This window comes from Anoplopoma fimbria, chromosome 13, assembly GCF_027596085.1.
Source record: "Anoplopoma fimbria isolate UVic2021 breed Golden Eagle Sablefish chromosome 13, Afim_UVic_2022, whole genome shotgun sequence".
In the NCBI taxonomy this organism is placed as follows: Eukaryota; Metazoa; Chordata; class Actinopteri; order Perciformes; family Anoplopomatidae; genus Anoplopoma; species Anoplopoma fimbria.
Genome location: NC_072461.1, coordinates 734,915 through 747,950, shown reverse-complemented (window position 1 = coordinate 747,950; position 13,036 = coordinate 734,915). Strand labels below are relative to the sequence as shown.

Sequence of the window (13,036 nt, the reverse complement as noted above, 5' to 3'; positions counted from 1 at the left end):
TTTACAGGTTACTGATTTCTGGTCAGAAAGTAGTGAGGCAGAAGAAAGGTCGATATGCGTTTAGTCACTCTGGTCATTGATTTAGTCGAAATTAATTGAGATATTTTACCTCAAATAATTTTGAATGTACCCACAACATGTTTTGAAGTAATGTTTGTGTTGAGGTTTTAAAGTATTATAAAACTGAATTTAAATCTAATAAAAAAGTTTATTGGTGGTACTTTAGTTGTCTTGCTTTCAAGAACAAACGTTTGAGTTTTGTAGGTTAAATTCAATTTAAAAATGACATCACACAAATCATCAGCCACAAACATCCTTTAGTCGGCTGGTTTTCTCATCTGGCTGGATAGTCACAACTTTGGGGAATCCCCTGGGAGAGCTGAATCTGTATTACATTTACACATACAGTACACCCTTAATGCATATTGTACTTGATAACGGTTTTATAATGTGCCCAACAAACTGTATATTTACAGGGCTCGTTAGGTGGTCAACTATCAATTCTTTTTTTTATTAATCAATTAGCCTATTAAATGTCAGAAATAGGTTTTTAGCAAAACATATATACATTTTTAACTGGCCATAGATGTTTTTTAATCAATTGGTTCAGCTGTAATTAGGTTGTATGTCGGTGTGATATATAGAAATTCACCGCTGCAAACACCGCTACTAAGGTGTGTCAAATGTTTTCAACAGTGAAATACCTGTTTCATTTGATTTGCGGATTTCGGAGACTGTTTCCAATTAAACAAAAATATATTTTACAGCTCTAAACTGATGCACCTTATTTAGACACTTATGATTATTGTTATGCTACAATCATATTTTAAAGTGCTGACTGCCAGACCTCTTTTAATGCCGACAAATGGCACTAACTGGCATTCAATATGATCCGCCTACTTTTTGGTAAAATGTTTGTTACTTCAAAATTGAAGTCCTTTTTCACAAAAGTGTATTTTGTCTACCCTGTATATTTCATGGTATGCTCATAGAGGCATCATTCACACCTTCAGTACGGGCCATTAAGCATCCAAATCCACCTGAATACACATCTAGACAAGCTGATATCTTTCTTTTTCTTGAGCTGAGCAATAATGGAAAACTAGCAACAGACACAATAAAAGTAATTGCTGAGACAGCAGGAACAACACAACGATACGACAAGATCTGACACCACACCGTCTGCCACTGGGCCCAGTAAACAAACACATTAAAACACAGGCATGCTGGCAGGGACTAGTACACAATGCAACATGCAGGGAAGGCAGACATGCGTAATAGACCCATCTGCTCTCATAACGTCAAACACCTGCTCGGCATCATTAAAACAAAGAGCAACATCATTGCTGGTTGTACCCCTTTGCCCTTTCCCTCTTTCCTCCGAGATACTGTTTTGAATTTAGACTCAATTCTTTGCTAAATTAATTGGTACAGAGTCTTTTTTTAAACCGTACAAAAGGACAGAACTGCAACACAATAGCCAAATCCATCAACCAAACACACAGTTCAAAGACAGCGTGTAGGTGACTGCTTTAACTCAGATTGCACAAAAGGAAAACATTAGTCCAAATCAGTGTAGGAGCAGGCATACACAGCACAGCTACCCACCACACGCACCTCTTAACATACCTCTGTATCGATTCCTTTCACAGCACATTCCTCTGCATGAAAGAGGGGCCCTGACTCCATCCACTTCACAATAAAGTCAGGTAGTTATGTGATGTATACGAACATGGGATAAAAAGCCTCCTTGTCCAGACCAAAACAGAAAGAACGTCAGAAAATAGGTAGCATAGCAGGCTGACATAGAAATGCTCCATATATTCTTCAGCTTTGATGGCCATGTGGAATTGAATGACTCATCCCTGGAGAAGTTACAGGTTAAACTTAGAGCATAGTGTCATAACGGATTCACAGAGAGTGCAAAGCAACTGTTTTTCACTGTCTATCTGGGTTTGTGTTACTTTATTGGGAAGATGTACCTATATTTTCCGACTGTATCCACCGTCGACCTGTTTTGTTGCATGTCATTTCACAAAACACAGACATATCTTCCTTGTGTGTTACCAGTGTTAGAACCGGGGGTCAAAAGAGGAACAAAACAGCCGTCTATATTTAACAGAAAGATTTACAAAAAAAAATGTAATCTGTTTCACAAGCTCAACTATTGCAACTCTTTCTCAAAGTCTCCAGCATAGCGAGTCTGTCAGCGAATGGCATTTTTCAACATAGAGGCAAAGCCTCTCATGTTTCTGAGCCGTCTGCGATAAGTCAAAGAGGGCTGACAACAAGTGTCCTGGACTGTAAATGAAACCACATACACATCGGAATCCGGGAGTGTGTATGTGGGTGTCTTTTTGTCAATGTTTAACAGAGCAGTACACAGTGGGGTCTTATGTTCACAGGAACAAGATACCTTTGGCATGGGGAAGTCAAGTTCTGTTTAACAGTGTGTAAGGGCCAGGCTCGATAGGTTTAGGTCTCTGGTGGGGTGTGAATCCAAAGACAGCGAAACAGCGAGACAGTGAAAATAGATTGAGAGATAAAGGGACATAAAACAAACAGTAATCTTCTATGGCTGTCTAGAGGTAAAAAGAAAAAGGAGGACTTCCTTTGTTTAATCTGGATCAGGAAAGTGGGTTAGCCCTACAGTATACGGCAATGTTCCAGCTATGTCAGGAGACCAGAGCCTCAAAAAGGTGGTGTGGCCCACATAATATGGCTCTCCTGGGAAAGGGAGGCGTTGACTTTGATAGATTGTGGAGAATAAAACCGGGGAAAGTTTGTTTAAATCAACCATTTTATCTTAAATACGGAAGAAAGAGCACATTGTGTTACTGTATTACATTGTTTACGCAGTGTTTGAGACAGCTTAGTTTACAACATGAGCTGAACCCCAAATCCTTCCATTGTCATATATTCTCCAGAGGTACACAGTAAATATAGTGAGACAAGAACGGACTCGCATGGCAACAGTTCTGGGTTACTACTCTTGATTCAACAGCATTATCCACTTCACCAACCAAGGAGGTAACTGGATGAGACATGTTTGATGATGCATGGAGGAAGTTTCCCATCTGCAGGAGTGGGAATGTATCCAGTGATTTCATCACCTCCATCTATCTCTCCATCTGTCAGTTAACCGTGTGACTGCCAGGGACAGCCTCTCCCCAGGCAGCGCACACTGTTTGAACAAAGCCTGTCTATGTGTGGTAATATGGACCTGGCTCAAGGAGACACTGCTGCTTAGTCACTGTCTGAAGACATGTGTGTGCGTGTCTGTGTGTGTGTGTGTGTGTGTGTGTGTGTGTGTGTGTGTGTGTGTGTGTGTGTGTGTGTGTGTGTGTGTGTGTGTGTGTGTGTGTGTGTGTGTGTGTGTGTGTGTGTGAAACAGACGCTGACGAACCGCAGTTATCATGAATGACTAATAAAGAGTTCAGAACAGTAGTTTTCATTCATAACACAGAACAGGAAAGAGGGTTGTAAATGTGAAGGCATACATGGAGATGCAGACATCCATGTTCTGGATACTGACAGTATGTTATGACTCACTTCCTGTATAAGTGTGGTTGTGTACATAGGGCTGGGAGATATTAAGTAAATCAAATATCATGATATTTATGACCAAATACCTCGACATTGTAGGGTTGACCATTGGTGTTAAACAAATATAATAATCATCATTAATGTGAATACAATGACTATGTGGGTAAGGGAAAATAATAGAACAGCTAAAACAGTCTGGTTAAAATGACTTTACATTACTGTAATGTAGCCTTTAAAGCCAGGAAAAGTCAACACTCATGCCAAATTACGACATCCAGACAATATCTAGGTTCCTATCACAACATTGAAATAATATCAATCTATTGCTCATCCCTATGTGTATATACACGTCCATTATCTTTCTTGGCTCTCTTTATTAACTACTTTTTCAGAGTGAAGTCCTAAGACATAAAATAAAGTGTACTGTATCTGTGGTTTGTTTGGGTGGGGTTCACTTGCAGCATCAGCAAAAGACCCTCAGCTGTTAAACTCGCTCTGACACCAGTTCCAGTTGCGACATAGAGACGCAGGCCACCGACCACAGTCCACACCCAAAACACATTACGCCTAAAAACATGTATGGTCGTCACACAGAGTTAGTCCACTCTTCCTCTGTATCCATTTGCAGCAAGGAGGACCAGGAATAAATCACCGAATGGCATCAGAACACTGGAACAATAAGTAGAAGCTGATAATTAATTAACTATAAAAAGAAGACAGTAAAAACATAAATGCAAAAAAACTATCAACTACTATATGCAATTTAAATCAACATTAACAATTTGACTTTCATGATCCAATTTTGCTACAATCCAAGCATTTAATGGTTTGTCCAGCGTGTCTTGTCAGTGGGACTCAGATTAGATACGGCAGTGAAAGAATGTGTGGTCCTTAAATGGCCAGTGCAGGAGGATGTCCGCTAGCTATGAGACTAATGTTGTGTGTGTGTGTGTGTGTGTTGGTCATATGAAATAGGAAAGAACAGTGACCTTCAGGCATTTTGAGGCCCGACAACAAGTGAACAAACCCACAGTATATGAGGATCGTCAGCTGTTGTTCAGATAGCTCGCGGTGAAAATGAACAAATTGAAGAGCGAAAGAGATTATCACCACCTCACAGCAAGGACATTACGTGAATCACATTTGATGTATGAAATTTCCCTACAAACAATAGAACTATTGTGTTGAATAATACACTAACATAACCTTGCCTAAATGCATAATAAGATAAAGAATGTGTGTATGTGAATTCAATAGTGAAATAAGTAAGAATCTTTTAATAAATACTGTATTTGAACAATAAAGCTTTGTTCTCTCTTTCACTAAACTTATTAGGCAAACAGTTCAGTCATTCCCATGGGAACAATAGCAGGACATTGGCTGAATTTTACTCACAGCTTGAAGAAGCTGAGATTAAACAATTTTTCATTTGTGCTAGCACTAAGAGGCTGAGTGGGAACGGTGCTCCACACTGACGTGTACACAAAGCCTGTGTAATAAAACAAAAGTTAAACATTTGCTAGTTCAAATATCCCTCTGCATACCAAGAAAGCCTCCAAGCAGAAAGCTCCAGTGGCCGCGCTTTGTTTGAGAGGAAGGGTCTTAGAAGGGGTAAACTTTTCCCTGGTATCCCCCCTGCAGTGTTCAAGATGCCCTGAGGCTGCACATTAAGAGTTCATACAGATTTAAGCACTATTGGGCAGTCCCAAACCAATTTGGAAGATTGGGCTACAAATCTCCCATCATAACTCTCTCACAGACCTCTATGTAGGCCAGCCTTGGCAACTTTGACAATGTAGTTGTTCATGAAATCTGGTAGAATGCATCCGCTCTTAAGAACCCCCAGGCCTCTGAGCCCCTTATCCCGCATTTCATGCCCCAGAACAGGGCTTGGTTTTGGGCTCCAGTGCAGCGATGGCTCATTGTTCTGTGAGTACACAGTGATGCCTTAAGAGGGGGTCTCGTGGGAAGTTTTGGCATTCTTTGAAAGTGCCTTTTTTGGTCGGAGGTGCTTCCTCTTGCTGGCAAAAGTGTCGTCCTGGCAACATCTATATGACCTCTCTCCCTTGGTGTATGTGGAGAGGCAAACATATGCTTACATAAACAGGCTTAGTTCATTGCTTTTTTTCCTGCCAGGCCACATTAAACACTAGCAGAAGCCACACTGGGAGGCTGCCTACAGGGCATGATCTTCCTCTGTGAACTATGAACCAGGCAATCATCCAAGCATCTCGAGAAAACATATCAGTTAGACATTATCTCCGACTTGGAAGAAATATTCACAGGATTCTACTGATTAAAGCAAATATATTCCCCCTATCTGAAAGAGGATATGGAGGGGAAATCAAACAGTTACTGCACTCCTGGTGTGACCAGCAGGGTGGGTGAATACATGATGAGCAAGGGAAACACCCATAGTATCCAAAAATGTCACTTAAGCCACAAGTATGTTTAGTTTGGATACTTACTGGTGAGAGTTTGTGGATCTACTGGGTGGAGAAGGGCAAAGCACCAAAACCAACCAAACCACAGCCAAAAGCTTGTAAAGCTTTTACTCAACACAAATGGCAGGCACCCAGACTTTGCCATACACTACTGCAGGCTGGGAGAGAGAGTGTGGGTGGATGGGTGTGTCATCACACACACACATCTAACCACTTCCTGGCCCTGCATACTGTAGCTAGTGGTAGCCACAGTGGTGTGGACAAGTGGGGACCATCCTTGAGTTAAACATAAGTCGGAGGATTGAAATACAGGGCATTCCATTCCCACCTCCATAATAATAACCGCACAAACCCAGGCTCCCACTGCATGCCTGGGTGGCTTCGGCTGAAAGCAGCAGTGCGGACGAGGACTGAGACAGAACAGAGCGCAGGGACACAGTGGTGGCCTTGTGGATCAGAGAGGAGGTATGTACAAAGCAGATGTCTTCTCTGCTCCCACTGAGACCAGCAGGCACAGGATTGTCAAGACGGCTGCGAAATGGATTTCTGGACATATGCTATACGAGCACGTAATCTTTTGCTCGGTTTCTCATTCTCCTTCCACTCTCTGACCATATAGCCCTGTCAGTTTGTGATGTGCACACAGCAGAATGATCCAGCACCGGACCTCAGAGGATGTGGAGTCGGAACACGGCAAGACAGACTGGCAGGACTTTGCTTTATGATGCTGACACACAATCACATACACAAGGAAACAACAACTAGCCAAGGATATCATATGTCTAAGCGTCAAACTGGACGCTTGGCAATATTTTGTAACATTCAAATCTTTCATTTACATAACTGATTGCCTTAATTAGGCACATAGTCCACATAAATCCCCAAAGTCTGGTTCTGCGGTCTCTAGATTAATAATAGCAGCCTTGGCTTTGTTTGCCTTCAGCCTCGTTAACACACACACACACACACACACACACACACACACACACACACACACACACACACACACACACACACACACACACACACACACACACACACACACACACACACACACACACACACACACACACACACACACACACACACACACACACACACACACACACACACACACACAGTGGAGACTGTGAGGGCATTTTATTTTTTTTTTTAGACCATTTTACTCCATTTAAAATATATTATAAGCATCCTTTTAACAACAAACATATTAAATACTAATTACACATAGTTCACTGCTGGGAATATTGTCTAATGCAAGAGTTTAAGTTTGATAACTGGGGCACATAGGGAGAATCCTAAAAAAAAGTCTCTACTGATCACACATTTCCATTGCTCACATACAAATGAGTTTGCAAAACAAAGTTGGCACCACTCACTTTGGGTTCAGTCCAACAAAGGAGACTTTCTCTATCAGTTGTTTGAGCATTTCATTCTCTGATAACATGTTGTTGACCGACAGACATTCCAGACAAACCACCGTCACATACACACATCTACACACAAAAGGCTCAACTGTTGGCACATATGAACGCGCACACAAACAGACGTGATATCCCTTGGCACAGGGAAAATGAGGTGCTTTCACACTGAGGTAGCCTGCTTCATTGAAATGCCACAGAGCAGTTCCACAGCGGCATTGAGAGAGTCCTAACACACACAGCCGGAGGAAAGTCTCTGAAAGAGGATCATTAGCATTGGCAACAAAGGCAAAGACACACATTAATCTTGTATGAGAACCAGCGGAAAGCAGATTACACAGTTAAGGAAGCAATGATTGTTGTTGTGAGAATAAGGGGGGTCTTTACCCTGATAAATAACTAATACAGAGACAATACAGGGGAATGTAATATGGGTTAGAGGTGGAATATGCGTGAAGTTTGTTTCAATGATGAATGTAATAGTTCGCCGTATGCCTGGTCAGGCCCTTTTTAAATCTTTTCCTCCTCCTGTTTCCACTTCTGCTCCCTCCACATCTAAACCTCACCCGACCCCACTGGCCAAATAAATACATAAATAAATATTATATAAGACAACACTGTTTGCTTGCTCTGGGGATAACATCATCTCACGCCATCTGAAAATAAACCCTGCAAAACACATGAGATCATTCACTTCTGCCTGAGATACTGAACAGACTTCGCCACATTAGCACTACTGCACCTCCAGAAGGTGTTATGTATTACTGGCCTTTACGAGCTTGTGTGTCAGATATGAACGGACGCTGCTCTGACACCAGATCAGTAAGTCTGACTGCACATCAATACGTGTGTGCCTGACTCACTGGGTGTTAGTGCTGTTTTTCCTGTGACTTGAATTATAAACAACTGGTACACACACATGGTGAAGAGAAACCCAGAGAGGTAAGGAGAGAGACAGAATCAATACTCTTATTTTTCCATTTGCTGTATTGCACCATTAACATTCCTTAAATATCCCCTTACAATTGAATCCCAAACCTTATTCCATCTCCCTGATACTCTCTTCCACGCACCCACATCCCTCTTCTTTCTGTCTACTATCACCAAAACAATTCTCTGACCTTCCAAAAACTGTATACAAAACGCACACAAACACCCCTAAAACTGGAAATGTGTTTCTGACAGAATAACCAAATACCAGCACTCTCAAGTGAAATCAAAGTAATATGCAAACCGCCACACAGCTCACGGGCAAGTGTGTGTGTGTGTGTGTGTGTGTGTGTGTGTGTGTGTGTGTGTGTGTGTGTGTTTGTTTGTGTGTGAGTGAGGATGAGAATGGAGATAGACAGAAGGACTTTCCATCAAAACAGCATTAATATGGCCCGTGAGTAAAAATAATTTGATGTTAGATTTGAAGTCTGCTTTGCCAACAAACAGTGGCTAATATAAAGCACATGTTGACATGAGTGCTTTGCAAGGAGGAAGAGGAAAACATACATGAAGTGTACCGGTTGGAGTACAGTGATAAACAGCTGAGAGGGATGCAAAGGCTACAGCTCTGACCTAGTTCTCAACTTTGGATGCAGACTTTTTGACTAGTGCCCTTTGGGTGACTGTCCACATGCCGCAGTCCAAAGCTAAGCAGTTAAAAGACACACAGGTGAGCCACTGAGCTTTATAAAAGGGGCTTTTATTTTGCAACATTATTATGTGTGGGAACAGTGTTTCAAGGGGAATATCAAGGGAGTTCACTTGAGAGGAAAATTACAAAATGTAGCTCATAATGCATTTTTTTAAATAAAAATGAGCCAGTATGGAATAACAAATGTCATCCAATAACCACTTGAAGGTACCAGCATCTCAACAGAACTATACAATATTAAACTAGCAGCATTAAAACAATCCCATGGGAGATGGAACATAACAAAAAGCCCATTTAAATTACTCTAAACACACTGCCGAGAGTACAGCAGACTCATTTTTAGCCTCAGAAGGGATATTATTGTTTTTTATTTAGAGAAAAGAAAAATGCAAAGTAGTTTGAAAGTGTTGCAATTAAGAGCTTCAATTTGAGGACGTGGATGCAGCAGCAAAGTTCTCCAGTTTAATTAAAGTAGCAGGCAAAGCAAAGCAAAGCAGTGGACACACTCAGAAGCTTTCAGAACATGACAGATGATATAAATACAAATAAGTTAGTTTGCAGAGGAGAGAGAGAGAGAGAGAGAGAGAGAGAGAGAGAGAGAGAGAGAGAGAGAGAGAGAGAGAGAGAGATCAGTCACAGTGGTGATAGCTGGTCTACCTGTGATGTGTCCAAGAAAACGCTCTTTCTGAACTTCCCTCGTCGTATCTCCATTTCCAGGGCAGAGCCGCGGGCCACGGTTGCTCTTGCTGTTTGATTCCTGCAGAACATGCTCTCTGCTTGGTGCAGACGGGTTTACCAATTTATATGAGCCGAACTTAAAGCGATCACCAGCTGGGAGGAAAAACAAGCACAAGAGTCCAGGCGCACAAAACGTCCCAAATCAAACACTGACTGTCTTCTGATGTAGGAGCCGTGACTGAAGCAAGAGGAAGGAAACATATACATATATACTGATTCAGAGTCCGTCTCCACAGCTGACTTCTCACGGTGACACCCATGCGGTGGAGCTGGAGCCTGTCCGGTATCCGGAGACCCCTACCGGCCAACAACGTTCACCTGGTGGGCCTGTTGATGCAAGACATCCAGCAGAGATAAAGAATGACATGCATATCAATTATTATATACCAACATGTGTAGCCTTAATAGGCCTCTACTCACAGTCAAAGTGTGCATGTCATTGCAGGGTTAGTTACAATGAATTACATTATATAGTTGTATAGTATGTGTATTTATGTGTATTTATTGTCTGTGTAGTTGTATAGTATGTGTATTTATTGTCTGTGTAGTTGTATAGTATGTGTATTTATTGTCTGTGTAGTTGTATAGTATGTGTATTTATTGTCTGTGTAGTTGTATAGTATGTGTATTTATTGTCTGTGTAGTTGTATAGTATGTGTATTTATTGTCTGTGTAGTTGTATAGTATGTGTATTTATTGTCTGTGTGTGTATTTATTGTCTGTGTAGTTGTATAGTATGTGTATTTATTGTCTGTGTAGTTGTATAGTATGTGTATTTATTGTCTGTGTAGTTGTATAGTATGTGTATTTATTGTCTGTGTAGTTGTATAGTATGTGTATTTATTGTCTGTGTAGTTTATAGTATGTGTATTTATTGTCTGTGTAGTTGTATAGTATGTGTATTTATTGTCTGTGTAGTTGTATAGTATGTGTATTTATTGTCTGTGTAGTTGTAGTATGTGTATGTGTATTTATTGTCTGTGTCTGTGTAGTTGAGCTGCTGCAACACTAGTAATTTTCCCCCATGGGGATCAATAAAGGTAATATGTGTATTTATTGTCTGTGTATGTATTATTATTATTAAGCTGCTATATTATTATTATTATTATTATTATTATTATTATTATTATTATTATTATTATTATTATTATTATTATTATGTCCTTGTTTCATTTAGGTTGACCAGGGCCCTGGTATTATGCATGCTGGCTCACTGGATTGCCTTTGACACACTAAATAGATTGGGATCATAATTAACGTAATTAATGACACCTGTGTTAACCCAGCAATGACGGGTCAAAATTGCTGCTGTGAAAAGGGGCTATTATTTAATTCTGCCATATAACTTTAAAAATACACAAAATCCCAAAAGCATTCATCAAAATTACTACCACTTTTTGTATTAATGTATTCTGACTTTTAACTGTAGTTCCATATTATTATTTCAACTTATAAACATTTTGGGCTGTTTTTTAAATGTGTTTTTCCAGTCGTGCACTCAAACGTTTAAAAGTATCAAAATCCCTTTGAATTAAATGTGAGAGCATAACTTTACACTGTAAGACCGTACTTAATTTAAGTTGTATATCCTGCTTCTACTGACAAATTTGTCTGCTATGGTTTAAATGTGCTAAATGTATGCATGAAAGGTACTTTAGAAGTTATTGAAGTGCAAATTATTATTATTTTTTAGAGCTGTACCACTCTATTGAATGAAAAAAAAAAGCTAGATTCCAACTTGTCATGTTTGATACCATTGGAGAGCTTAAGGTCTTCACTTTAATACTTATGGCTGATGTTTGGTTAAGTAATGTGCCTTTGAACCCACCGATGGGTCCAGTAGGATTGATGAGGTTAATAGCATATAGCTTATATAGACTATCACATAAAGAACATGCCATTTAAAATAATTATCTTGACCTGTAAAAAGAACCAGGAACTTTTAATATTTTTCAGGTGATATTTTGTGCTTCTCTTTGGCCTTTGAGAATCCCCATTTCCTTAATAATAATAACGCAGCCTATAAGGGGGGCTGTAAAGTCGGGGGTATGGGCTTTGCTTTCATGGTATAACATTTTATTTATGAGCATCTGTAATGAATGTGAATCATGCTCTGTGGCTACACCAGGACTTTACTGGACCTGCTGTGAGTGGAATTCTGAAAGGTCAGAAGGTCATAAAAGAGAAGTCTCTCTAGGGCAGAGGTGCCATCCACATTGCCGGGAAGTCCCGAGCTTTTGAACCAAGGTGAGAACACAACACAGCTTAGTCAAGTCCCACAAGGAGGCACATTTTCCCAAAATTCGGGACCCTTAGAGTGGTAGAACTGTCTTCCCGTCTCATGGTAGGTGTGTGTGTGTCGGTTCCATCTATAAGTCCCAAGTAAGCAACACACTGTATCAGATCCTCACGCACACCAGCTTTGCACATCTTTAAATACTTAAATGGAAAAGCTCTTTCCTTTCTATTCTTGTCGGTGAGCAGTTTAGTTATATTACAATAACTAACCTCTGAGCAGAAGCCAGCCATTGTTCAACAGAGCTTTATTTATCTATTTTCTGTAAATTCAGATGCTGTGTAACCCCAACCATGACCTCCTGTATCGCCAGAAAATATTCAAATAAAGCGTGTAAATAAAGAGAGGAATCAGAAGCTACACAAAAACCAAGCATCTCTTTAAAAGCCTTTAGTGATGCATGGCTGATATCAATGCATTCAGATACAGTTTAGGTTAGTTTAGTTTTCAGGTTATGTGTAATTGCGAGCCATGTTTCACTCTGAATGTCCTACCATTTACAACACAACTGCTTTAATTCATTTTATTAATTTTTGTCCTGAGTCATAAATAGCCTTGATACGGCAATCTGTTGTCCGTCTGATCATTTTTAAATCTTGTTTGTGTTCTTCCGTACAGAAGAAATCTATAAGTAGAGTTGCATTTCCCATATTTCAACCAATATGGTTCCCTATGCTCACTCCAAAAAAGGTTCTCCTATACACTTACATCCAGTGATTTAGACCAAATTCTTAAGGGCGCTTACATTACAATCTTAAACATATAATGAAGTCTGTAGTTGTGCAATGACTGTTTGGTGCTCAGTCATACGGAAAAAGGCAAAGGGGCTTGTGTAGCCCGTTTCTCTAATCTCCCCCGAAGTCTCTTATTTAAAAGCAGGATGTTTGTTGATGTTGTGAGCGTGAGTAAATAGCTGAAGGCGCTGTAACTCATGCAACAATGTGATCTC

The 13,036-nt window shown here is 40.3% G+C and overlaps 1 protein-coding gene across 1 annotated transcript in view; it reads right to left on the bottom strand.

Annotated features, from left to right (window-relative positions):
* rtkna (rhotekin a) overlaps positions 1 to 9,906 on the bottom strand; it is a 55,021-nt gene extending 45,115 nt beyond the window's left edge. Inside the window, exon 1 of the mRNA XM_054610828.1 lies at positions 9,711 to 9,906. Within this exon, the coding sequence (XP_054466803.1) occupies positions 9,711 to 9,821 (111 nt within the window). The 5' untranslated portion in view covers positions 9,822 to 9,906. The remainder of the gene's footprint in view (positions 1 to 9,710) is intronic.
* Positions 9,907 to 13,036: the final 3,130 nt, after the last annotated feature.